Genomic DNA, 22,960 nt, shown 5'->3' on the forward strand with positions numbered 1-22,960 from the left:
TGAGACAGGGTTTCCCTGTAGCCCCAGTTGGCCTAGAACTCACTATGTAGATCAGGCTGGCCTGGAACTCAAAGAGATCCACCTGCCTCTGCCTCTGCCTCTGCCTCTGCCTCTGGAGTGCTGGGATTAAAGGCGTGCATCACCATGCCCGGCCCAATATCTTTTTAAAGATTTCCATTTTTCCTATAGTCCAGGTGTAGCAGACTATGTGCAACCTGATTTTATATATCCTATCAGCTAAAAATGATTTTTGAATTTTTAGAGGGTTAATAAACCCTCAGACTAAGAGTATGTATGTAGCAGAATCTCTATGATGACCCATGGAACCTATGACATTTACTTTTTAATCCATTATAGGATCCATATAGTATGTTAGGACTCCTTCTGTTTTTATGTATGACATCATTTAGTACCTTGCAGAGAATGCTGAGCTATTTAGTCATTTATAGTTGATGTGGACTTACTTGATTTAGACTGTGATGAGTATAGATTTGCAAATGATATAAAAGGTGTTCTGCCCATAATGTACTGTATCATTTTTATTCAGTGGGTAACTCAGGAGTATTATTAGAAAATAAGCATCAAAAACTTTAGGGCATGGTGGCCCATGCCTTTAATCCCAGCACTAGAGAGGCAGAGGCAGAGGGGAATCTCTTGAGTTCGAGAGCAGCCAGGACTACACAGTGAGACCCTGTCTCAGAAAGCAAAACACAAGCCAGTACTACACACACACACACACACACACACACACACACACACACAGTATGGAAATATGTATGAAATACTGGTTTTGTCCAGGTTGTGGCAAATTTTAAGGGGTAAGCATAAGAAAATAATTCATAGTTCTTCCTAAATAGTTCATCTTTTGGGGAAGAAAACTCATTGAAAAGTAGAGGTAATATATGACTAAATAGTAAATTCTGTTCTAGGAACCAGAAATATCCTGGTGTTTTTCTTGTATTTCCAGGATTTTCCACTGTGATGAGAGTTTTCTGTTTTGATTATCAGCAGGGAATTGTAGGTGTGGAGGCCATGGCAAAACCCGAGTGTCTCCTGATTGTTCTCCTTGGGCTTGTTACCTGGCAGAAGGATCACATTTGCCAGGTTCTGTGCCAACTCTGAATCTCTGTTCCCACTTCCTTTCTGTAGGCAGCTGTGTTACTAGAGCAGGAACGACAGCAGGAGATTGCCAAGATGGGCACTCCAGTCCCACGGCCTCAAGACATGGGTCAGATTGGTGTTCGCACTCCTCTGGGACCTCGAGGTAAGACTGTGGAGTAGAAGTAGGGCAAAGGCGATTTTAAAAATATTTCTTTTTATCTGGTCATGGTGGCCCATGCCTGTTAAACCCACTACTTGGAAGGTGGAAGAAAAAGAAGGTCAAGGGTCATTCTAGGTTATATACTCTGGGTTACTTGAGATCCTATCTTTTGTTTTTGTTATTGCTTTGTTTTGTTTTGACAAGGTCTCCCTATTCCCAACCTGCCTGGAACTCACTATGTAGACCACGGTGACCTCGATCTCACAGAGGTCTGCCTGCCTCTGCCTCCCAAGGGCTGGAATTAAAGATGGATCTCTTGTGAGATCGAGGCTAGCCTTATTTCCATTGTGAGTTTCAGGCCAGGGAGACCCTGTCTCAAAAAGACAAAAAAACAAACAAAATCCAGGGACTAGAGTTAAGAACATTTATTGTTTTTGCAGAGGACCTAGGTTCAGTTCTCGGCACCCACATGGTGTCACAACCGTCTGTAACTCCAACTCCAAATGGAGTTGATACTCTCTGGCCTCTATAGGCACTTGTATGAACATGGTGACACAAACTCATGTAGGCACATATACATATAAATAAAAGTAAATCTAAAAAAAATCTTTAACTCCCTCCCCCCTGCCCCCAAGTTTTTTTCTTCTCCCTGCTGGGATTGAATTTGGAGCCTTGAGAATACTGAGCATGTGCTCTACCATTCAGCTGTACCCTGGCACTTCAGAGACTTTTGTTTTTTCTTCAAGACAGGCCTGGAACTCACTATGTAGACCAGGCTGGCCTGCCTCTGCCTTTCAAGTGCTGGGATTAAAGGTGTGTGCCACCTTGCTGGGCCTAGAAACTTTTTTAAGGGTAGTAGACACTTGAGTATCCTGGGTTCTGCACCTAAGCATTCACTAACTGGAGAGGTGGCTCAGCAGTTAAGATTGAGTGCTACTCTTGTGGAGAACCAAAATTCAATTCCCAGCATCCGTGTTAGGTGGCTCACTGCCTGTAAATCCCAGCACCAGGGATCTGACACCCTCTTCTGGACCCCATAAGGATCTGCGTTCACACTTGAATGTACTCATAGACACACATACCCAGTGTCAGTGGCTGCTCTTGAAAAGGACCCAGGTTCAGTTCTCCACACACAGCAGCTCTCAACTGTTTGTATTGTAATTCCAGTTCCAGAGAATCCAATCCCCTCTTGTTTAAAAAATATTTTATTCTTTTTATGTGTATGAATGTATTGCCTGCATGTATGTAAGTGTACCCGTGTCATGCAGTGCCTGTGGAGGTCAGAAGAGTGTATCAGATCCCTTGGAACTGGAGTTATGGACAGTTGTTAGCTGCTGGGTGGGTGCTGGGAATCAAATCTGGGTCCTCAACAAAAGCAGCCAGGTCTCCAGTTCCCTCTTCTGGCTGCTGTGGGGACTGCATGCAAGTGCTGCACTTAAACACACACAAGCAAAACACTCATACACGTGAAATTAAAAAAAAAAAAATCTTGTGAGTAGAAAAATGTCTCAGGTTAAGACTGCTTCCTCTTCTAGTTCGGTTCCTAGCACCCACGTTGGTGGGGGGCTCACAACCACCTGTAACTCCTGTTTCAGAGGATCCAACTCCCTCTTCTGGACTTCATGGGCACCCACACAGATGTGGCACACATTCATCAAAAGCATGCACATGAATAAAAATAAATCTTTAAGTAGGTGGTGTGGTGGCACACGCCTTTAATCCTAGCACTCAGGAGGCAGAAGCTGGCGGATCTCTGTGAGTTCAAGGCCAGCCTGGTCTACATAGTGTGTTCCAGGCTAGCTGGGGCTACAGGGAGATCTTGTCTCAAAAAGAGAAAAAAAAAACTCTTTAAATAGAACAACTTTTTAAAAATTTTTTTATTTTCATTTTATGTGTATGCGTGTATTGCCTGCATGTAGGTAAGTGCACCCATGTCGTGCAATGCCCGTGGAGGATGGAAGAGGCTGTCGGATCCCCTGAGACTGGAGTTAACAGACATTTGTTAGATGCCATGTGGGTGCTGGGATTCGAATCTGGGTCTTCTGCAAGAACAACTGGTGTTCTTAACCGCTGAGCCATCTCTCCAGCCTCCATAAATAGAACAGCTTTTTATTACATAGCATTTGCACTGTACTAGGTATTAGAGTTAAAAAGCCCAGGAAAGGGGGGTGGGTTTCCACCTCCATCTGTGTAGCGGCTGGGATCTTAGCAGACCACAAGAGAGTGCCTCTTCCTGCCTCCCTCTGACTTAGGGACTGAGAAATCTAGGGACTGCCTGAGAGCACCTAGAGCCTACCTCCACTTGATAATAAGAGTTATGCAATTTGGGAGTCTTAGATAGACCCACCGAAGGGGTACCCCAGTTGTCTCACCCTGCATCACTGTTCAGCATGGAAGAAGCCAGAGAGCGGTCTGCGTCCCTATTCCCTATCTGCAAGCTGGGTAACCTCTTTAGAGGATGGTATGATAAGAATAGAAGGTAGGAATTGGCTAGGCTGTTAGTGTAAGAAGACCCCAAAGAAAAGTACCCAGTTTCTTGGCTAAAAGTCAAAATGTCCTTGGGCCTCTTAACAACACACTGTTCCAAAGGCCAGAAACGTCAAAAGTATTTGGGAGCTCTTACCTAATCCCTAAAAGATTTTAGGGTTACCTCTTTAGAGGTGGGAATGTTAGTAGCAAAAAGCCCCATTTACAAAAAAAAAAAAGGACATGAAATCAGAAAAAATTGATGGGGAGATATGGGAGGAGTTGGAGGGGAGGGAGTGGGCATGGATTTGATCAAAACCCCTTATATGCCTATATGAAATTCTCAATAAATTATTTAAAAAAACAAAATCAAAATCAGGAAACTAGGTATAGGTTATATGTGGATACTGTTCAGCTTTATATAAAGCACTTGGAACATCCTGAGATTTGAATATTAGGGTGGAATCCTGAAACAAAGCCCCTATGGGTATCATGGGACAACTATGTATGTCACATTTCAAAAATTACATGTGGGGCTGGAGCTAGCTCAGCTATTAAGAACACTGGCTGCTCCTGCAGATGACCCTGGTTCAGTTTCCAGCACCCACATGGTGGCTAACAAGTGTCTGTAACTCCAGTTCTAGGGGATCTAATACCACCTGGCCTCCGCAGGCACTGTACAACATGGGTGCCCTATATCCAGTCAGGCAAAACACTGAAAATTTTTTTTTTTATTTTTTTTTGAGACAGGGTCTTCTTGTAGCCCCAGCTGGCCTGGAACTCACTATGTAGACCAGGCTGGCCTTGAACTCACAGAGATCCACCTGCCTCTGTCTCCCAAGTGCTGAATCTAAAGGCATATACCATCATGCCCAACATAAAATTAAAAAAAAAAAAACAAACAAACTAGGGGGCTGGAGAGATGGCTCAGCAGTTAAGAACGCTTGGTTGTTCTTACAGAAGACCCGGGTTTGAATCCTAGCACCCACATGGCAGCTAACAACTGTAACTCCAGTCCCAGGAGATCTGACAGCCTCATCTGACCTCAGGCATTGCACGATATGGGTGCACTTACCTACATGCAGGCAATACACGCATACACATAAAATAAAAATAATAAATGAAAAAATGAAAAAAAAAAACTTAAAAAATTACTTGCAGTCTGGGCGTGGTGGCACACACCTTTAATCCCAGCACTCCAGGAGGCAGAGGCAGATGGATCTCTGTGAGTTCAAGGCCAGCCTGGTCTACATAGCGAGTTCCAGGGCAGCTGGCGCTACAGGGAGATTCTGTCTCAAAAAGACCAAAAAAAAAAAAAAAAATTACTTGGAAGAACAGGTATGATGGTGTACACTTGTAATCCCAGCAGTCAGGAGGCTGAGGCAGGAGGGTCATGAGCTATATGACCTTAAAATACCAAAAGTAAAAAGAAGAAAAAGTACCTATAACAAATGTATAGGTCATAAATTTTCACATACCACATGTACCCATGCAACCAGCATGTGAACCAAGAGCCAAAGCATTCCTAGCATCCTGAGAGTACTCCCAGGCTCCATTTTCCTCACCTCCTGCCCCCCAGGCCCCCTACCACCAAGGTGTCCATCACCAGGGCCCCCACCACTAGTGCTGCATCAGCATGGCCCCCACCACCATGGCTCCAGGCAAGGAGACAGTTATCTTAAAGGAGTCTGATCTGACATGGGGTTTCTCCTTCACACAGTTGCTGCTCCAGTAGTCCCTGTGGGCCCCACTCCCACTGTCCTGCCAATGGGGGCCCCTGTTCCTCGGCCTCGGGGTCCCCCACCACCCCCTGGAGATGAGAACAGAGAGGTGAGACTGCTGATTTCTTGAAGGGTCAGAAAAGTGTGACTTGTGACTTGAAAGGGGACTCTTAGGACTTTAGAGGGGTCTGTGAGGTTTGTGGGGGGATTTACATTCTTGGGTGCAGTTAGGCATCAGATTTACCTAAAATGTGTTTAGGATAGAGAAGAGGGACCTAGGAGACATTTTGGGCAGAAGTCTGGGGTTCTACCTATGATGGGTAAGGAACCTGTTGAAGCCTTGTTAAGTCCTACTGCCTACTGTGTACATCATCCAGTTAGCCTTTCTAGTACAAGAGATGGAGGAGGAAAGCACTGGGATTCACCCCTTCTGACTGTGTTGTCTCTGGCAGATGGATGACCCCTCTGTGGGTCCCAAGATCCCACAGGCTTTGGAAAAGATTCTGCAGCTGAAGGAGAGCCGTCAGGAAGAGATGAACTCTCAGCAGGGTGAGTGGTGTGCCCTGCAGCCGCAGCACAAACCTGGAGCACTGGGGCTGCATCCTTCTGCCTCTGTCCTGTCCCTGAGAAGAGAAGGGTGTAGAGAGCAGCTGCTGTCCAAAGTGCTTGTGAAAACTGGGAGTGTTAGTATATCCCTACACCTCTAACACTTGGGGGTCGAGGTAGGAGAATCAGAAGTTCAGGGTCATCCTTGGCTACACAAACTGAGTATGAGGCTAACCTGAGCTACATGAAATCCTGTGTCAAATTGATTATGAAGTTATTGTGAGCCTGGGAGGGGCACTGTTTGGAGAGTTGATTGCCACTTCCTTCTCTGACAGAGGAAGAGGAAATGGAAACAGATACTCGCTCATCCCTGGGCCAGTCAGCATCAGAGACTGAGGAGGATACGGTGTCCATATCCAAAAAAGAGGTATGTGATGGAACTCTTCTGGAAGGATTGTCTGGAGAGGGGCCTTGGGACCTGCCCATTTCCATCTTAAGTGTCTGGCAGATACTTTCCATTTGATTCCCATAAATCCCTTTAAATTCCGAGTTCTACATTTACAGCTGGAAAGGCTGAGGTTCCAGGAGGTACAGCAACTTACCCAAGTGTACACAGCTTTTGAGGCAAGAGTTTGGCTTCGGCCTCCTAGATAAAGCCTTGGGTGTTGAACCGTTAGTGGTGAGGGCAGGCCTGGGGTTCTGACTTGGGTGGTCTTTCCTGTCTTGATAGAAAAACCGGAAGCGTCGGAACCGAAAGAAGAAGAAAAAGCCCCAGAGAGTGCGGGCGGCATCTGCCGAGAGCTCTGGAGACCGAGAGAAGGATTCGGCCAGGTCCCGAGGCTCTGACTCCCCTGCCGCTGACGTTGAGATCGAGTATGTGGCTGAAGAACCTGAAATCTACGAGCCCAACTTCATCTTCTTCAAGAGAATTTTCGAGGCTTTCAAGGTAGATTAATCGGTGTGCTCTGAGGGGGCCAATCTCAAGGGGGAACATAGGTCGGACTGAGAAAGGGCTGCAGGGGCATTGTTTCCACACGGGTCAGGAATGGGGGCTCTCAGGAATGGGATTTCTACATGGTCTTTCTCCTCAGCTAACTGATGATGTGAAGAAAGAGAAAGAGAAGGAGCCAGAGAAGCTCGACAAAATGGAGAACTCTGCTGTCCCCAAGAAGAAGGGCTTTGAAGAGGAGCACAAGGACAGTGATGATGACAGCAGTGATGATGAGCAGGTCAGGCCCACCTCACAGCTGGGGAGAGATGCAAGGCCTCGGTGGCTGATGTGCTGCCTTCAGGGACGTGGTGCGGAGCTTGCTTTCATGGCTTAGGATGGAGGTGGGCTGGGCAATGGGTTTCCCACCCGAGTTCTACCTGAAGAGATGGTCTCGTTCTCTTCTAGGAAAAGAAGCCAGAAGCCCCTAAGTTATCCAAAAAGAAGTTGCGCCGAATGAACCGTTTTACTGTGGCAGAACTCAAGCAGGTGAGACCTGACATGACCCAGCAAATCTGGAGCCTGGTTGGGAAACCATGTGCAACGCACTCTGCCTCCATGTGGGTTTGTTTTGGAGGGCTTTGAAGAATGCTTGGTATGGGTCCTTTGAGAAAGAGACCAGTATTAGCTAAGGAATGGGCTTTCTAGACACAGGGTTGTAATGTTTTCCAGCTGGTGGCTCGGCCTGATGTTGTGGAGATGCATGATGTGACAGCACAAGACCCTAAGCTCTTAGTTCACCTCAAGGCCACTCGGAACTCTGTTCCTGTGCCACGTCACTGGTGTTTCAAGCGGAAGTACCTGCAGGGCAAACGGGGCATTGAGAAGCCCCCCTTTGAGCTGCCAGACTTCATCAAACGCACAGGCATTCAGGAGATGCGGGAGGCCCTCCAGGAGAAGGTGAGGCCAGGCTGGGGCACAAATGGGTTCAGCCACAAATACCCTTCGTTTAGAACAGGACTTAGTTTCCCCAAACCACCAGTTGCTAGTCTATCTCTTTCCGGTTTAGAAGTCTGCACTGTAGGACACAGGAAAGACAGACCTTGGGTCTGTTGAGTGTTGCTCTTGCTCCATTTCAAGACCTCTGGTACTGAAGGTAGCTTCGTCTTCTCTCTTTTCCCTCTGCCTTCGCTTAGTCAGCTCACCTTTTCTGATACTATTGTGACTAGAGACTCAAATGATGATTGTAACTTTTTAATTTTTTTTCTTTTTGAGACAGGGTCTCCCTGTAGCCCCAGCTGGCCTGGATTCGCTATGGAGACCAGGCTGGCCTTCAACTTACGGAGATCTGCCTGCCTGTGCCTCCCAAGTGCTAGGATTACAGGCGTGCGCCACCATGCCTGGCTTGATTGTGTAGCTTTTTAAGTTAAATATTTTCCTTAAAGATTTACTTTTATTTTATGCATATGAGTGTTTTGACTGTATGTATGAAACTGTACTACATGTGTTCAGGGAGGCCTGAGTAGGGCATTAGATCCCTGGTATTAGAGTTTCAGATGGTTGTGCACTGCCATGTGGGTGGTAGGAACTGAACCTGGGTCTTCTGCAAGAATAGTCAGTGCTCTTTAACAGTGGAGCTGTCTCTCCAGCCCCTTAATTTAATTTTTTTAAAACAGGGTCTCCTTGTAGCCCCAGGTGGCCTAGAACTCTATATGTAGACCAAGCTGGCCTCAATCTCACAGGACTCCACCTGCCTGCCTCCTAAGTACTGAGATTAAAGGCAGGTGCCACCATACCTGGCCTCAGTTTAATAAATACCTTGAGTACTAGTTGTCCATGGCATAAAAAAAATCCAGGGCCTGGCGTGGTGGCGCACGCCTTTAATCCCAGCACCCTGGAGGTAGAGGCAGGCAGATCTCTGTGAGTTCAAGGCCAGTCTGATCTACATAGTGAGTTCCAGGACAGCTGTCTCAAAAAGACCAAGAAAAAAAAAGTAATTTGTTAGTCAGGCGTGGTAGCCCACGCCTGTAATCCCAGCACTTGGGAGGCAGAGGCAGGATCTCTGTGAGTTCAAGGCCAGTCTAGTCTACATAGCAAGTTCAGGCCGGCTGGGGCTATGGAGAGACCCTGTCTCAAAAACACCAAAAAAAAAGTTAATTTGTTGTTATTTTGGGTTTGTTTATTTGCTTGTTTAAAGCAGTGTTTCCCTGTAGCCCCAGCTGACTTGAAACTTGCTATGTAGGACAGGCTGGCTTCTGTCTCATAGAGCTCCACCTGTTTCTGTCTCCTGAGTGCTGGGATAAAGGCATGTGCCACCCCTGCCTGGAAAAAAAATTTGTGGACATAAAGAGCTGAGGCTGATTTCTTATACTAAGTCTATTTTGTTCAGCAGGAATTGTGTTGTTTTTCAGTGCTAGGGTTGAGCTCAGGAGCTCGTCCATGCTAAGCAGGTGCTCTGGCACGCATTGAACTACCCTCCCCGGATCACTGGATTATGGAATTTTTAAGGGTTTGAACTGGGTGCATTTTCATAATTTTCAGAGTGAGACAAACGAGATATCCCTTGAGCAGGAACCAGATCTTCTACCAAAGAACTGGTGAATACCTGGTAACTTCTGTCTTCTGCCATTTTCTACAGGAAGAACAAAAGACCATGAAGTCCAAAATGCGAGAGAAGGTTCGGCCCAAGATGGGGAAGATTGATATTGACTACCAGAAACTGCATGATGCCTTCTTCAAGTGGCAGACCAAGCCAAAGCTGACCATCCATGGGGACCTATACTATGAGGTTTGGGCGAGGGACTGGGAGGGAGGGCAAGGTTGAGTCTTGGTGTTGTGACTGGTTAGAGATGCTTGCAAAGCTGGTACAGTGGCCCCCAGCCTTAGAAACTGCCCATTCCTGCCTTTCAGTGAGACAGTGTGCAATAGGTTAAAAGAAGGTCCTTTTAGAAGAGAGATACTACGCATTTGAATGGTGTTTGCGGTAGGTGGTTTAGGGACACCATGGCCAAGTGGGAATTGTTTTTCAGAAACGTAATATTTGGGATGGGAGAAAGTTTTATTTTTTCCTGTTCTTTGAAATGCTAATCACCATGGCATCAAAGGATATTTGAGGTAGAAGGATGCTGGCAAGGACTGTCCAGTGCCCTAACTTGTGAGCCAGAAAGCAGGTGCTTCAGCTGGTGTTTTTGTCCAAGTGCATCAGTGGCAAGGGGTCTAATCTCCTTCCTTTCCCTACTCTAGCCAGAGTCCGAGTAGGAGACAGGCCCTTATGGGATGTTCTATCTGATGGGAATTGGCCTTTCTGTCTGTTCTCATGTTCTCATGCCACTGAGCTCTCAGTGGATGTCTGGGGGCTCCAATAGAGCATGCTGTGCTTTTTCCTCAGGGGAAGGAGTTTGAGACACGACTGAAGGAGAAAAAGCCAGGAGATCTATCTGATGAGCTGCGGATTTCCTTGGGGATGCCAGTAGGACCAGTAAGTGTTGACTGGATGCCCAAGGAAGCTGGAGGGAGGGTGAGAATGGGGGCAGAAGAGCGAGACAGGGTAGGGAAAGTAGGTAATATCTTACTATTCTGTTTTTCCACAGAATGCCCACAAGGTCCCTCCCCCGTGGCTGATTGCCATGCAGCGATATGGACCACCCCCATCCTACCCCAATCTGAAAATTCCTGGGCTGAATTCGCCTATCCCTGAGGTGAGAGTGCACTTGATTTCACTCTTGGCTGCCTCTGTCTTTAGACAGAGGATGACTTTTATTTTCTTTTTCTGGTTCCACCTTTGTGTATGTGTGTGTATGTGTGTGTGTGGGGGTACATACATGTGAGCATGTGGGTGTGTGTGCCTTTGGAGGCCAGAGCAGGATGTGGAATATCTTCTGTCACTGTTAACTACCTTGAAACAGGATCTCACTGAACCTGAAGCTTGCTGGTTGGGATATGCTGGTTTCTATCCCCTAATGCTGGGTTTATCTACTGAGCCATTTCCCTTCTTTCTCCCCTTAAAAAAAAATTATTATTTTTATTTTATGTGTATAACTGTATTGTCTGCATGTATGTGAGTCTACCTGTGTTGTGCAGTGCCCATGGAGGACAGAAGAGAGTGGATCCCTAGAACTGGAGTTTTAGATGGTTGTTAGCTGCCATCTGGGTGCTGGGAATTGAACCTGGGTCCTCTGCCAAGAGCAGCCAGTGCTCTTAACTGCTAAGCCACCTCTGCAGCCTCCTTCCTCCCCTTATAAAAGTAATAGTTTTCAATTTATTTATTTATTTATTTATTTATTTATTTATTATTTCTACAACTGTCCTGGAACTCACTATGTAGACCAGGCTGGCCTTGAAGTCACAGAGATCTACCTGCCTCTGCCTCCCGAGTGCTGGGACTACAGGCATGCACCACCTCGCCTGGCTTGGTTTTATTTTTAATAAACACTAACATGGGGCCAAGGAGATGGCTCAGTGGGTAAAGGTGCTTCCTGCTAAGTCTAACAACTTAAATTTGATCATTGAGACCCAAATAGTAGGAGAGAACTCCCTCCCACATGTTGTCTCCTGGCCTTCACAGGCATGCCACACAAGTTAATAAATGTAATTAACACCCCCCCCCAAAAAACCCCATTACATTCTAGTAAACAGGTGGTAGAGCCAGCAAGAATAAATTAAAAACAAAAAGAACATGCTCTTGATAAAATGTCCAGTCAAAATTGCTGAGTACTGCGTTGATGAAATGGCTTGGCAGGTAAAGGTGCTTACTGCCAGTCCTGAAGATGTATGCTCAGTCCCTGGGACCACATACATGGTGAGGGAGAGGCTTCACTCCTGCAAATTGTCCTCTGACCTCCATACACATGGCATGTGCACACCCACTGGACATGGTAGCTCACGCCTTTAGTCCCAGCACTCAGGAGGCCGAGGCTGGCAGATCTCTGTGAGTTTGAGGCCAGTTCTGGTCTACATAGCAAGTTCCAGGCCAGCTTGGGGCTACAGGGAGACCCTGTCTCAAAAAAAAAAAAAATGGATAAGCTGGATGCAGTGGTACACGACTTTCGCCCCAGCACTCGGTAGGCAGAGGCAGGCAGATACTGAGATTGAGGCCAGTCTGATCTATCAGCTGGTACTACAGGGACACCTGTCTCAAAACCAAAACCAAACAAAAAAAACCCCACAAAACAAAAGGACAAGTATAAAGATGAAAGGAAATTATCCACAATTTTGCCACTCAAGTCACCAAATTTAATGTTTGGTGAATTTGTGTCTAAGTAGCTCTGATATATACACGGATAGATCAAAACAATCCTGTCTCAAGAATGGCATAAATTATTTTTAAATAAGCATTAAACTGAAAAGTATTAATAGACACTAGAAAAATTATAGTGAAAATAGTATTGTTAAGCTTCATACGAAAATTTATATGAAGGCCAGGCATGGTGAGGCATGCCATTAATCCCAGCACCCTTGGGGCAAAGGCATGTGAATCCCTGTGAGATCACGTCCAGCCTGGTCTACATAGTTCCAGGCTAGCTGTGCCTATAGGATGACCCTGCCTCAAAAAGCAAAAGAAAAGATTTTTTTTAGTGAAGTGAGACGGTTGGCTGGCTAACCAGCTTCCTTTCAAAACTGGGAAGAATAAGCGGGAGTCCTGATTCTTAAAGTCCTTGTTTTGGATTCAGGTAGCACATACTTTATACCCTTGAAGGGTGAGGGATTAGTGTGCTCTGTTGTCCTGGCTGATCCTGCTTTCTCCAGGGTTTTGGTACTTATTTTGTTGCTAGGGTTTATTTCTCTGTGCATGAGTGTGCTCTGGGCAAACAGGCCAGCCAGTAGTTAACACTGGGTGTCTTGTTCACTCGCTTTCCATCTTAGTATTATTTTTTGGTGCATTTTATTTATTTTAGGTTTTTTGAGATGGGGTCTCCCTGTAGCCCCATTGGCCTAGAACTCACTATGTAGACGAGGCTGGCCTTGGTCTCATAGAGATCATCTGCTTCTGCCTTCAGAGTGCTGGGATTAAAGGCATGTGCCACCACACCTGGATTTTATTTTTATTTTATGTATAAGGGTGTTTGCCTGCATGTATGTAAGTGTACTATGTATGTCCAATGCTCTTGGAGGCCAGAAGAGGGCATTGGATCCCCTGGAATTGGAGTTAAGGATGGTTGTGAGGCACCATATAGGTGCTGGGAATTGAACTCAGGTCATCTGCAAGAGCAGTCTACCTTCTTTGAGACAAAGTCTCACACTGAACCTCCTGGAAGTCAGTTATTTTGGTTAGACTGGTAGTCTAACCAAAATAGCTCTGGAATCTGCTGGTCTGCGACAAGCTTCCTCCACCAGCCGAGCCCAGCTTTTATGTAGATACTGGGGACTTAAACTCAGAACCTCATGCTTGCTCAGCAAGCACTTTAATGACTGAACCATCTCCTCAGCCCCTGATTTTTTTTTAAATGCTTTTTAACATTCCATTCTGTTTTGCAGCTGTAGTTCTCAAGTATGAGCTCTATTCTTTGGAGTGTAACTTTGCTCTAGGCCTTCGGTCTTTGGAGTTTAGAAGCACTCATTTGTGTTCCCTCTCCTGCAGAGCTGTTCCTTTGGATACCATGCTGGTGGCTGGGGCAAACCCCCAGTAGATGAGACTGGTAAACCACTTTATGGCGACGTGTTTGGAACCAATGCTGCTGAATTTCAGGTAGGGCCATGGGCTGCTGAACTTGATTTTTCTTAATGCCATAAAGGTTATGTAGGGGTAGTTGGTCTGTAGCTTCATTATCAGGGAGCTAGGACTGAAGAAGGACATACATTTTCTTGAGATGTAGTACAATTTCCCTCTAGAATATGAGCTCTATGTAAGTAGATAGTGCTGTCTGTTTACTTTTCCAACCCTTTGGTGTACAGCAGCATGGCACATAGTAGATGCTTAGTAAATGCTTACTGGATGAATAAGTGGTCTCTTTTAGACCAAAACTGAAGAAGAGGAGATTGACCGGACCCCTTGGGGGGAACTGGAGCCATCCGATGAGGAGTCCTCAGAAGAAGAGGAAGAGGAGGAAAGTGATGAAGACAAGCCAGATGAGACCGGCTTTATCACACCTGCAGACAGGTGGGAGACGGAGCAGTGACTGAAGTGCCTGTCTGTCTTTGGGGCCTTCTCTTTGTCATGGAGCTTCTTCTCTTCACAGTGGCCTCATCACCCCTGGTGGCTTCTCGTCAGTGCCAGCTGGAATGGAGACCCCAGAACTCATTGAACTGAGGAAGAAGAAGATTGAGGAAGCGATGGATGGGTGAGAGAACCTGTCGGATAGTGAGGGGGGATTTCACTTCTCTATTCTCTAGATTGGTTGGCTGATTTCTATTTCGTTTTTCCGTATTCCTTCTCTTAACAATTATTAAACACCAAGTTTGTGCCGGTAGGAAGCCAGCAGTGAAAGACATGTGAGGTAAACAGGTGATCAGAGTAAGGCAATTTTAGGTCTGGATAGCAGTGGTGAAGCAGAGGAAACTGGGTAGTGGAGTATAGAGGATGGGGGTCTTGGAAGGCCTCATTGAGGAAGTGGTGTTAGAAGTGAATGTCAGGGAAGTGTCAGGTAGGTCTGTAGTCAGCGCAAAGGCCCAAGGCAGGTTTCACATAGTCATGGATTTGCAGCTCTCTTTAGGTCTATAGACATGTAGGACTGTTCAGAATTGACCCCTTTGTCATGAAATGACTTTTTGTTCTCCTATTTTTTGACTCCCCCTCCCTTGCCTATTACTCTTTGGATTGGTTGGACCTTTTTTTTTTTTTTTTTCTTTTTGAGACAGGGTCTCCCTGTAGCCCCAGTTGGCCTGGAACTCACTGTGTAGACCAGGCTGGCCTCACACTCACAGAGATCTGCCTGCCTCTGCCCTCCCGAGTGCTGGGATTAAAGACTTGAGCCACCATGCCCTCCTGGTTGGACATTTTTTAATAATTTACTTTTTTTTTTTTTGTCTTTTTGAGACAGGATCTCCTTGTAGCCCCAGCTGTCCTGGAATTATGTAGACCAGGCTGGCCTCGAACTCACAAAGATCCGCCTGCCTCTGCCTCCCAAGTGCTGGGATTAAAGACGTGCGCCACCATGCCTGGCCAATTTACTTATTTTTATTTGTACAAGTTTCTTTTTTAAATATTTATTTTTTTTTATTTTATGTGTATGAGTGTATTGCCTGCATGTATGTGAGTGCACCCGTGTTGTGCAATGCTGCAGAGGTCAGAAGAGGGCTTTGGATTCCCCTGGAACTGGAGTTAAGGACGGCTCATAGCCACCATGTGGGTGCTGGGAATTGAACCCTGGTCCTCTGCAAGAGCAGCCAGTGCTCTTAACCACTGAGCCATCTCTCCAGCCTCTGTACAAGTTTTTTGATTGCCCATATGTTTACTGGTATGTGTGAATGTCTGCAATGGCCAGAAGAGACGACAGAGCCACCGTGCAGGTGCTGGGAATTGAACCCTGTTCCTCTGGAAGAACAAGTGCTCTTACCCTGAGCCACTTCTCCAGCCTAGTTGGATACTTTTTGTTTGAATCCATTTTTTAAAAAAAATTTTTATTTTTGTTTTATGTGTATGTGTTGCCTGCACGTAGGTAAGTGAACCCATGTTGTGCAATGCCCAAGGAGGACAGAAGAGGCTGTTGGGTTCCCTGGAACTGGAGTTACAGACAGTTGTTAGCTGCTATGTGGGTGCTGGGATTCAAACCTGGGTCTTCTGCAGTGCTCTTAACCAGTGCTCTTAACCGCTGAGCTATCTCTCCAGCCCGTTTGAATCCATTTTATCTCCTTTGTTGGCTTGTGTGTGTATGTATGTGCATTCATGTATGTGTGGGTGCAGGTGTGGCACATGTGGTCAGAGAATCACCTCAGGTGTCAGTCCTTGGGCATCCTCTACCTTTTGTTTGTTTTCTCATCAGTCTGTAACTCCCCATATGGGCCAGGCTGACTAGCCTGTGAGCTTCCAGGATCCACCTGGCTCCACGTCCTCCCTTGCTGTTAGATTACAAGTATAAGCTGGGTCTTTTTTTAAAAAAAGTTTTTTTTAATTTTGCCGGGCATGGTGGCGCACGCCTTTAATCCCAGCACTTGGGAGGCAGAGGCAGGCAGATCTCTTGGAGTTCAAGGCCAGCCTGGTCTACATAGTGAGTTCCAGTACAGCTGAGTTCCAGGACAGCTGGGTCTACAGGGAGACCCTGTCTCAAAAAAAAAAAAAAAAATTATTTTTTAAAACTTTTATGTGTATGAGTGTTATGCCTGTGTATGAGTGCACCCATGTTAAGCAATGCTCATGGAGGTCAGAAGAGGACTTTGGATCCCCTGGAACTGGAGTTATGGAAGTAGTTACCTGCCTTGTGGGTGCTGGGATTCAAACCTGGATCTTCTTTAAGATCAGCCAGTGCTGAGCCATGTCTCTAGCCCTTGCCTGGATTTTTATGTAGATTCTGTGGATCCAAATTCAGAATCTTATGTGTGAGGCAAGCCACTCTACTGACAGCCATTTCCCTGGCTCCCTTTTTTGGCTTATTAACTGTAAGTTTTTGTTTGGTATTTTAGTAGTCCTCATCAAGATCTACCTTCAGTGATACTGTACCACTAGCAATGATATGCGGAACCTAACAGCTACCGGGCATGGTGATGCACACTTTGATTCCAGCACTGGGGCAGAGGCAAGGGAATCTGAGTTCAAGGACAGCCTGGTTTACATACTGAGGTCCAAGCCAGCCAGGGCTTCATGTGAGACCTTGTCTCAAAAACAGAATACTTTCTCTCCTGTTCTTTACACTATTGTAGTCATGTATTTTACATATGTTATAAATCCTGTCCTGGGGACTAGGAGATCTCTCAGTTGGTAAAGTGCTTGACTCATAAGTGTGAGGTCCTGAGTTTGATCCCCAGAACCCATCTGAATAGAAGCTAGGCATGGTGGTGCGTGCTTGCAGTCCCAGCATTGGGAAGCTACTTCTCGATATAATGGTGTTTGCTTGCTCTTAAAAGCCAAAACTCAAAGAACAATGAGTTAATGACTCCTGAGGAGGAAGCTTGAGTTGTTGTCTGGTCACCACACCCATGTACATGCAGCCATGTGTACCTGCACACACAGGTGCACTCCTTCATAAACATACACATGCACACTCTTATCTGGGGCTGGAGAGATGGCTTAGCCGTTAAGAGCACAGACCTGTTGCAGAGGACCTGGGTTCAATTCCCAGCACCTATGTGGTGGATAACAACCATCTATGACTCCAGTTCCAGGGGATCTGACTTCTTCTGTCCTCCGTGGGCATTGCACAATTTGGGTACACTTACATGTATGCAGGCAGTACATTCACATAAAGTAAGAATTAAAAAAAAAAACAACAAAACCCTATGCTATCCAGCTAGTTTTGTTTTCAGTGTTCTTTCATTTCTTTGTACAGGTTTCTACTGGTATCATTTTACTTTTGCCCTAAGAGATTCTGTACATTTTGTGTGTGTGTGTGTGTGTGTGTGTGTGTGTGTGTGTGTAAACAGTGGTCATAAATCAGCTTTTTTATTTTTGGTGCTTGTGTGTGCATATGAACATGCTTATGTGTGTGCAGGTGCATGTGCATAGAGGCCAGAGATTGTGTCCTTCTCAGTTGCACTTTGCCTTATTTTTTGTTTTTAAATTTTATTATTTCTATTTTATGTGTATGAGTATTACTTACATGTGTATAAGTGCACCAATGTTGTACAATGCCCATGGAGGTCAGAAGGGGGCGTAGGATTCCTCTGGAACTGGAGTAATGAATAGTTGTTATCTGCCATGTGGGTGCTGGGAACCAAACCCAGGTCCTCTGCAAGGGCAGCCAGTGCTTCATTAGCTGAGCCATCTCTCCAGCCCCCACCCCCACCCCCTCTTTTTTTTTGAGATAGTGTCTCCCTGTAGCCCCAGCTGGCCTGGAACTTGCCAGCTATAGACCAGGCTGCCCTCAATCTGCCTGCTTCTGTCCCTTCCTTAGACGTAGACACAGTGTTTTGTCTTCCAAATGCTGGGACTAAAGGTCTGTACCATCATGCCTAGCTTCTGCCTAATTTTAGGTAACGAAGCACTGGCTGCTCTTGCGGAGGACCTGGGTTTGGTTTTTTTGGGATTAAAGGCGTGTGCCACCACACCTGGCCTGTTTGTGTTTTGAGACAGTCCCTGCAGCCCCAGCTGGATCTGGAACTCACTGTGTAGGCGTTGGTCTCACAGTGATCCGCCTGCCTCTGCCTCCCTAGTGCTGGGATTAAAGGAGTGTACCACCACGCCTGGCCTTCTACCTTATTTTTTAGGACAGTGTCCCTCACTGAACCTGGCTAAAATGCCTCCTCAGCATTGGGATTATAGGTGTGTGCTGACACCCAAGTTTTTTTGAAAATATTTTTATGTGTATGAATGTATTGCCTGCATGTATGTAAGTGTGCCTATGTTGTGCAGTGCCCTCAGGGGTCAGAAGAGGGTGTTGGATCCCCTAGAACTGGAGTTAGGGACAGTTGTTAACTGCCACAAGAGTGCTGGGAATTGAACCTGGGTCCTCTGCAAGAGCAGCCAGTGCTCTTAACTACTGAGCTACCTCTCCAGCCCCTGTACCCAGCTTTGTATGTGGGTCCTGGATATCAAGCCCGGGTCTTCATGCGTATGTGGCAAGCAGTTTATGGACTGAGCCATCCCGTCTCAGTCCATAAACTCCTGTAGTTTTAAGAGTTTATTTGGCTTTCATTTTTCAACAGTTGTTTGTACATAGTATTCTAAGTTAATGTGTTTTTCCCTTTAACACTTGAAACATGTTGCTCCAGTGTTTTCTTTCAACATTTCTGATGAGAAATCAGTAGTTGTCCTTACCTTTGTTCCCTGGTAAGTAATGTGTCAGTTTTCTCTTGCTCTTTTTCTGATTTTTCTCATGTTGTCAACTTTACTTTTTGAGACAGGGTCTCACTGAACCTGGCGCTTGCTATTTCAGTAACACTGGTTGGCCAGGGGATCCGCCTGTCTATTTTGCCCCAATGTGGGGGTTAAACATGTATATTGTAATGCTTTGCTTTTTGACATGGGTTCTGAGGATCCAAACTCAGGTTGTCATGCTTGCACAGCAAGCACTTAACCTATGGAGCTATCTTCCAAGCTCCTGTAATAACATCTTAATGCATCTGCGTGCTAATATGTACCAGTTCTAGATTGATTTAGGTTGCTTTTTTTTTTTTTGAAGAAGGGGTGTCATGTAAGTACACTGGCCTTGAACTCTCCTCCTGATCCTCCTGCATCTCTCAAGTGCTGGGATTACAGGTGTATCAAATGCATGCTACCAAAAGCTTTCTGGGTTGATTGATATTCTCCTTATTATTGATAATTTCTTTTTTTTTGAGACAGTGTCTCAATACGTAACCAAGGTGGCCTTGAGCTCATGATTCTCCTGCCTTAGCTTCCTAAATCCTGGGATTATATGAAGGTACATACCGCCATGCCTAGCTGTGTCTGGTAGTTTCTTACTGGCTGCTTGGCCTTGTGACATTTACTTATTACCTGGCCACAGGGTATTTTTGTATTCTTAGACATCTTCAGCTTTGAACAGTATATAGTTACTTAGGTTTCTTAGCAGAACTGAAGTAATGTTCAGTCATCTCCACTAGGAGGCAAAGCCCAGAAGATTCTGTGTACTCTACTGTCTGATTTGTGGGAACTGGCATCCTTCTCCAGCCTGACTGAGCAGCTGTGAGTGTTCACTGCTGATCCTACCAGGCGGTTCCTTCCTTGGCCTTGTTACTGTCCCTACAGTGTCCTCATTGCTCCCCTAGCACCTCAGAGGCCCCTTTAGCGGTCTTGTTCTAGTCTCTGGCTGCTTTGATCTCTCTGGACTTTGAGAATCATTGTATCAACTCACAGAGCCCTCTCAGCTCTTTACAGGTCTCCCTGGTTCTGTGGCCCCGAAACTCTTCTGGTGTCTTCAAAAACCATGGTTTCATGTATTTTGTCCCTTTTATTGTTATTTTATGTAGAAGAGATGCAGAATTTTTTAGCTTTGCATATCAAAGGAAGGAAAACAGCAGGGTACAGGGGACAGAGTGTAGGACTGGGTATGGGACCAGAGTATGAATACTTTACACGTCATGGTAAAGAATTTTGATTTAGGCTGGCGAGATATCATTCATGGGTTAAAGAAATGCACTTGCCACCAACCTTTGCAGACCCGAATTCAATCCCCCAGAACCTACATGGTGAAGGAGAGAACCAATTACCGCCAAGTTCTTCTCTAAGCTCCACATGCATGTTGTGGTATGTACATACACACACACGCACGCACGCACGCACGAATAAATGTAACAAAACATTTTTAAAGGGTTAAATTTATTCATATGATCATCAGAAGCTACAGTGCACTAAAAATACACACACACACACACACACACTTTATTTGCATGAGGGGTGCCCACAGAGGCCAGAAGAGAGCATCAGATCCCCTGGAGATGGAGTTACAGGTAAATTGTAAGCTGCCCCATGTAGTTGCTGGGACTTGAACTCAGGTCCTTTGCAAGAGCAATATGCACTCTTTTAACCGCTGAGCTCAGTGCATTTTTGAGGCATGACAGGAGTCTGAATTCTAAGGTGTCTGCTGTGTCAAGTCACCTCTTCAGGGGATAGGTGAAGACAGTCTAGGGTGACGGTGGTGGATTTGCCATTGTGTTCTAAGTACAGTCCTTGAAAGTGGTAGTAGAGCCCTTGCGTCTTTGGAAGTATGAATTGTATACATTAGAACGTTAGGCACCACTTCTGGGCAAGATCTGCTGTATAGCCATATTCTTTTTTTTTTTTTTTTTTTAAATTATTTTGTTGTATGTGCATGTGTGGAGGTCAGAGGACAACTTTGTGGAGTTGGTTTTCTCCTTCCTTTACATGGGTTCTAGGGATCAAACTCCAGATCAGGCTTTTACCTGAGCCATCTAGGCTGACTCTAGGCTGTTCTCCTGTCATCTTCTTTGTCCTAACACTCTCTAGGAAACGTTAGCCTCTCTGACCTTCAACCTTTGTGTCAGAGTCCTGGTTCTGGCCCCCTAACTGTTCAAGGAATCCCATAGTTCAGTCTCTGTACCCCTTCCTGATCGTATCTCCTAGGATCGGCACTGACTAACCCAAGTGTCTCATGGCCCCTATGACTCTGGTTATCTTGGCTTTCTCCAGGGATCTGAGTGGAGTGCCACTTGTTTCTTGTTGACTTTGGAGACCCAGTTGTTCCTTATTGGGCTTCACTATCTTATCCTTTGCAGAAGTGAGACACCTCAGCTGTTCACTGTGTTGCCAGAGAAGAGAACAGCTACTGTTGGAGGGGCCATGATGGGATCAACCCACATTTATGATATGTCCACGGTAAGCATTTGTGGGACCCTGCTTTAGGGGGCTGGTGACAGGATGGAGCTAGTACCTCTGTGAGTTTTTTTGAGACGTAAAGGTTTGGATCTCTTATTCAGGTCATGAGCCGGAAGGGCCCAGCCCCTGAGCTGCAGGGTGTGGAAGTGGCTTTGGCACCTGAGGAGTTGGAGCTGGACCCCATGGCCATGACCCAGAAGTATGAGGAGCATGTGCGGGAGCAACAGGCACAAGTGGAAAAGGAAGACTTCAGTGACATGGTGGCCGAGCATGCTGCTAAACAGAAGGTGGGAGCTCTCTGAAAATCAGGAGTGACAGTCCGGGAGCAGGAGCAGTGTGCTCTGGTGGTGGGAGGGAGGGTGGACTCACTGCCGCTGCCAATCCTCGAGTTGGAAAACTGGAAATCCTCCATCCACAGCCCTCTTTAAGGACCATGACACAGGGAAAGGAAGGGATTCATCCAAGTCTGAGAGGGAGGTGGGACCAGAGTCCAGATTCTGCTTTTTCCTCAACTTCTATGTCAGCATCGGGCTGCCCTCCTTGTTTTGGTGGTTGGGGTTGTTTAACCTGTTGTAACCTGTTTGTCTTTCTCCTATAGCAAAAGAAAAGGAAAGCTCAGCCCCAGGACAGCCGCGGGGGCAGCAAGAAATACAAGGAGTTCAAATTCTAGGTCCCCTCACACAGCTGGCCTTCCCTTAGGCCCTTGCCTGGATGCCTGGATGTCATACTCCCAAGAGCTAGCACTGCACTTCCCTAGGCTTGTCACTTCGTGTTCTTATTTTAGACCTGTTTTGTAAATAAAGCTGTTTCCCAAGGAAAGATGAATATGTAATATTTTTGAACCTCCTGCCTCCTTTTAAGCACCTTCCGCAAAAGCATATAGTGTTTGCCTACAACCACAGACTGCCCCCCTCCAGACTAGAGACCAGAGGTTGCTGTACTGAAATTGCATAATTTATTATCTACTCCCCCTCCCCGCACGCCACTGGAAGGCCCCTGGGGAAGTACATCAAGGTCTGGTCTGACCTTACTACTTTGTCTATGGGGAATAAAAATAGCCAGCTTAGCACCCTGGCTGGGCTAGGGAAGTAGGCCAGGTCAGGCCTTCCCAGTTGACCTTGTGGCTGAAAGGCCTACTTACCTGTTAGAACATCTATTTCTCAAAATCTAAATTGTCCTCAGGCCCTGCTAACCGAGTAGCACCAGTACTAGGACATATGTGTGTAGAGGTGGGCTTGCTTTCCCAGGGTTCTGGTGCTGAGGCCTCGACCAGCTAGACCAGGCTGGAGCACTGGATCCCACAGTTGCTGAGAACTGGGCAGAGGAAGATGTGGGAAGGTACAGCATGCTAGGCTGAGATGGGGATGGGCAGCTGCTCCAGCCTCGAGGGTTTTAGTACCAGCTCACTTGGCAGTGGGGGCCTGGGGCGGGGGGGGCGCAGAAGCGCGGGCTCCCGGGCCTTTGCCCTCGCCCTGCCAGCTCACTGACGGCGGGGCGGCGACAGGCCGCGGGGTCTTCACCAAGCCCCTTTTCCCGGCCGAGAGCAAAAGGCCTCCAATCCCGAGAAGGGGTCGCCAGGGCGGGCTGGCCACCTTCCACGCCACTCATGACCCCCGGCGGGTGCGGCCTCCACTCCGCGCAGTGCGGAACCCCGGGAACGGGCGCGCTCCCGCACT

At 46.5% G+C, this 22,960-nt stretch overlaps 1 protein-coding gene across 1 annotated transcript in view; it reads left to right on the forward strand.

The window, feature by feature from the left end:
* Sf3b2 (splicing factor 3b subunit 2) overlaps positions 1–22,109 on the forward strand; it is a 25,062-nt gene extending 2,953 nt beyond the window's left edge. The window contains exons 5-21 of the mRNA XM_029558182.1: positions 1,150–1,264; positions 5,448–5,557; positions 5,901–5,997; positions 6,330–6,421; positions 6,725–6,940; positions 7,086–7,223; positions 7,391–7,471; positions 7,655–7,882; positions 9,561–9,710; positions 10,311–10,400; positions 10,513–10,620; positions 13,500–13,607; positions 13,876–14,018; positions 14,098–14,199; positions 21,185–21,284; positions 21,386–21,571; positions 21,883–22,109. Coding sequence (XP_029414042.1) covers positions 1,150–1,264; positions 5,448–5,557; positions 5,901–5,997; positions 6,330–6,421; positions 6,725–6,940; positions 7,086–7,223; positions 7,391–7,471; positions 7,655–7,882; positions 9,561–9,710; positions 10,311–10,400; positions 10,513–10,620; positions 13,500–13,607; positions 13,876–14,018; positions 14,098–14,199; positions 21,185–21,284; positions 21,386–21,571; positions 21,883–21,954 — 2,136 coding nt within the window. The 3' untranslated portion in view covers positions 21,955–22,109. The remainder of the gene's footprint in view (positions 1–1,149; positions 1,265–5,447; positions 5,558–5,900; positions 5,998–6,329; positions 6,422–6,724; positions 6,941–7,085; positions 7,224–7,390; positions 7,472–7,654; positions 7,883–9,560; positions 9,711–10,310; positions 10,401–10,512; positions 10,621–13,499; positions 13,608–13,875; positions 14,019–14,097; positions 14,200–21,184; positions 21,285–21,385; positions 21,572–21,882) is intronic.
* The last annotated feature ends 851 nt before the right edge of the window (positions 22,110–22,960 follow it).

The sequence above is a fragment of the Nannospalax galili genome, unplaced genomic scaffold, assembly GCF_000622305.1.
Source record: "Nannospalax galili isolate Female #2095 unplaced genomic scaffold, S.galili_v1.0 scaffold1328, whole genome shotgun sequence".
In the NCBI taxonomy this organism is placed as follows: Eukaryota; Metazoa; Chordata; class Mammalia; order Rodentia; family Spalacidae; genus Nannospalax; species Nannospalax galili.